Raw genomic sequence first — 4,146 nt, 5'->3', positions numbered from 1 at the left:
AGGAGAGAAAGGTCTTCTCTCCCATCACTTGATTTCATGATTCACCCTTTTCCCCTTAATGCTCATTTTTATTTAAAAACTGAGGAACACTTCAGTTGTGTGCATTCCTTACAATCTGATTTCATCTCGGCGTTGTTTGAAAAACGCACAGAGCAAACAGCTACGAGGGCTTGGTTTATCTTTGTGCCATGGACATTTTCATTTTGCCCACACCCTTCCTTACAGGCAGGAAGAGAAAATGCAGGGCTGAAGGGCCAGACTCCATCTTGAGAAGGCTCACCGCTCTTCTCGATGGATCCAGCAGGCTGAGGCCTCTCAGGTTTGGCAGTTGCCTGCACACATCCCTTCCCTTGCAATGCAGATAGTCTTCTAGGTGATTGTCTGGTTGATGGTCTAAACCACAGATAAATGGTTTCCTGCGCATTTCTCAAAATAAGTGTCGAGCCAAGGAAATGAAATCAACCGGCTTAATAATCATCAGCAATTTGCCCTCCACCCCCTCTCCTTAAAAAAATGGGTATTTTTGTAAGTCAGTTGTGTGTGTGGGGGGGGCAGCGAGTTGTTTAACGTCTTGGACATTTGCATTGTAAATCTTAGCTAGCTTTGCTGAGCTATTAGATCAACTATCACTAAATGCTGTTTCCACTTAATAAAATTAACTTATTCTTGAAAAATTTGCACCCTTCCTTATATAAGGCAAGAATCCATTAAAGACGTTAAGAAAGACATCCCTTTTACTTTAAAAACTTGGTACCCTTATTTCCCTCTTTCTGCACATTAAACGCCCCCCCAAGCAAGGGCTTGGCTTTTAGCCACCGGTTAAAATAGGAATTTCAAATGATTGAGAAGTTATCAAGGACTCAACAAAGGTAGGGCCTGGAGGTGAGCCAATTAAATCCTATCAGATTTAAACAGCACAAATTCCATCCTTGTCCGGTTGGTGTCCTTTAGGCTGGTGTCCTTTAAATCCAAAGACTTTTTTCATTATCCAAGTTGAGAATTAAGTCATATTCATTAACCATTAAGTGCACTTATAAAAGCAATTTTAAATATTGAATTTGAATTGGAACCAGCCGTTAGACAAAGAGGAAGCACATTACCTTCAATCCTTTTATAAAGCAGCTGTTAAAAATGTCATTTTTTCCTTATCTGACAGGACTGATAATTGTCTAAATAACTCAGGTTTGACACCTGAAACAGTGTGCTGTGAATTACCACCACCTTCACTTTCTTGATCAGATGCAATAAATTCAGTGTCAGCTTAACAAACAAACCCTTCAACAGTTAAGCACTGCAAATATGTTTCTATCAAAGTTTTCGTTCAACGCTAGATACTAGCAATTCAATGAGCCTAAGAAAATGATCTCCTAATTACCTAGTGTAGACAAGGTAATTTCACATACCTGGATGAAACCCATTTCTGTGTCGTTTTACCCAAATGACCAGATGTTTGTCATCTATCGTCCCCAGGGCACCCACCTTTGACCCTTTTGCAAAGGTTTCATCTGAATAAGCCGCTCCTTTCAGAGACCATACCGTCACACCAGCCAGGTTTTAAAACTTTTTATTTGCATATTAAAAAAATTGTGCATTCCAATAATTAAAATCATTTGAACAACAACAACAAAAAAAAATGGCACTCTGATTAAACTGCATTTTACAGCCCGCAGGACACCTTGGACCAGCTTGCTCTTTACTCTAGATTTCCCTGTCGTCCCACCCAGCCTCCTTCCTTCACCAACATGCAAGTTCTTTTCCTTCCCTGCCAGCCAGACAGGCGGGTGGGAGGCAGGCGCGGCCTTCGTGGTCAGTAGTTCTCCATTCTTTGATGTGAAAAGGGACAGCACAGTCATTTAAACTTGATCCAACCTCTTTGCATCTTACAAAGTTAAACAGCTAAAAGAAGTAAAATAAGAAGGCAATGCTCGTGGAATGTACAGTGCGAACTGGCGGCGCGCGCCTCATTACGACTCGCCTGCTTGCTTCTCCTGTTCAATCGCTGCGACCGGAAAAGAAAAAGACAAAAGGAAAAAAGATGGAGGGGACTGGAGATGCGAATTCAGTATAGCCGAGCCTAGGATTTCAGTACTTTCGTTTAAAGACATCTCTCCTCCCTCATCAGACAAATTTCTACAAGCACAAATAGGCATTCCATCATGAAATATTTATGTGAAATACAACATTCGAACAGAGAAAAGGATAAAGGTATTTGCATATTAATACGGGATATTAAACATTCAACTGTTAAATTATTAAAGCCCTGTGTTTCTTGGCCGCAAGGCAATTTTCAATTAACCTTTCCATGCCGCGTGAATCAAAGAAACTGTCAGCTCCTCCCCCGCTCTCCCTGCACCCACCCAATTCTTCTCCCAGCCCCTCCCATCCTCTCCCACCCACCCCGCCACTCCCGCTCGGCCTTTTCTAAAGAAGGGGGCTGGGAGGGAGGCTTACTTTCTTGTGAAGGCAGTGGATTTTTCTCTCTCGTTTCTGTTTTCTTCAGTTTCGACTTATCGAATTTCTCAATCTCAGCCATATCGGGTTTGTCAGACATGGCTGCAGAAGAAGCTGCAGGTGCAAAGCCAAGAGGGAGATTGAGGGCGGGCCACCTACCCTCGTCTCGCCCGACTCAGAAATGCGCCTCTGCCCTGCCGTCTCCTGCCGGAAAACCCACTTTGCCTCCTTCCGCTTTCATTCAGGGCTAAAGATCATCCTCTTTCTACAGGAGAAAAAGAGAGCCCCTCTCCCCGCCTTTAGTACTTCAAAACGCGGGGGGTCAAATTGGGAAGATCGCCCACACTAGGAAGCCGAATCTTTCGGAACAGTGAAATTAACCACTGTGGGTTCGTTACTTGCAGCGTTTCAACATTAGAGAAAAGTGAAACCATTTCAAGTTTAAGGGGAAGAAAATCGAGTTAGATTTCTTAAAATGAAGCCACGGCTGCACAAAACGTTTCCGTTTTCTATACGTGGCCTCTTCCCCAAAGATGCGAGCCGTCCTGCTTTCTTCTCTGCTCACAAAGACAGCAGCTGCTGCCGGGCGCCACCGACCACCGCCCTACCCGCTTCCTTCCTTTTGCTCAACAATGCAGCCAGCCGCACACAAAGCGGCCCCCCACACCCTCTAGATCAACCCTGATCTGCATTTAGGAGCAATTCCGCAGCTCTGCACACATTCCCCTGCAAGAAGGGCGTTTTAAACATTTCATAATATAGCCCAGCCGCCTTAAACCTGAACAGATACAGCCCACGAAGCCATCGGAGGCGAGAGAAAAAATGTGATTGTGAAGCTCCGGGCTTGGGTGGGTGTGAGCTGGAACAAAGGATCTTTCTGTTCCTGATTCATCACCACCTGAGGCGATGCAGAATGCTTTTCTTTTGGAGGGGGGAGAGGAAAGAAAAAAAATGTTCTCTTCGAAGCTGCCATAGCAAAACGCGAAATTTTTAAGTATTTAAAAAACAAACAAAAAAAAATCACCGAGTTCCCGACCCCGTTACCCAGCATCTGGAAGGGCCTAGCATCCCCAAGCTCCCCTTTCCCCCAAGCTCAGCCTTTCCCGGGAGGACCGCTCGCGCCCGGGACTTCAGGGATGCGGGCGCGGGGCGGGAAGGGGAGCAAAGGGCAGGAGGCAGGGGCCCCGGGGCTCACCGGAGCGAATTGCGAGCCAGCAAAGTGAGGTCTGCTCAGTGGTCGCCGCCGAGTGCCGGGCGGGGCGCAGCGGGCGCCGCTATATGCGCGCTCCTATGCAAATGAGGTGACGTCACCGCCGGCGCGCTTAACTCCTTCGCGCCGCGTCTCCGGAACGGCGTCCGGGGCCTGCCCGGCGTTGGGGGCCCACCCCCGCGTCCACCCACGCACCTAGCCGCAGCAAGGGCGGAAAAACAAAACGCGCAAAGCGCACCCTGCAACACTTCCTTCATAATGCATCCCCCCAGCCCTTTATGTCTGTTCTGCCATCATGGATTTTTGCAGCAGCCGCGCAAACCTGTTCTTGGGGACCGGAGCGTGATAACTAAGGGCCTGGGGGGTACCTAGGGGGACTGGCATTCCTTTACTGCGAAGCTGCCTTTGTCCGTTGCAGAGATCCCCAAGCCTGGGTGCGGTGTCCCTCGCCCCAGGGCCTCGCCCACTGCAGCGGTGCGATTCCC

General features: G+C 47.6%; 1 protein-coding gene across 1 annotated transcript; it reads right to left on the bottom strand.

Annotated features, from left to right (window-relative positions):
- Window positions 1–1,548: 1,548 nt before the first annotated feature.
- Window positions 1,549–3,779, bottom strand: TMSB4X (thymosin beta 4 X-linked). Its single transcript, XM_082375961.1, has 3 exons — window positions 3,647–3,779; window positions 2,452–2,565; window positions 1,549–1,999 (listed from the first exon to the last, which is right to left on the bottom strand). Exons 2-3 carry the CDS (start codon window positions 2,549–2,551, stop codon window positions 1,965–1,967), a joined length of 135 nt encoding a protein of 44 aa, XP_082232087.1. The 5' UTR covers window positions 2,552–2,565; window positions 3,647–3,779; the 3' UTR covers window positions 1,549–1,964.
- Between the last annotated feature and the right edge of the window lie 367 nt (window positions 3,780–4,146).

Source organism: Balaenoptera borealis (genome assembly GCF_965194805.1).
Source record: "Balaenoptera borealis genome assembly, chromosome: X".
Taxonomy (NCBI): domain Eukaryota; kingdom Metazoa; phylum Chordata; class Mammalia; order Artiodactyla; family Balaenopteridae; genus Balaenoptera; species Balaenoptera borealis.
The sequence above is the reverse complement of the archived record's forward strand: the minus strand, read 5'-3'. Positions and strand labels throughout refer to the sequence as shown.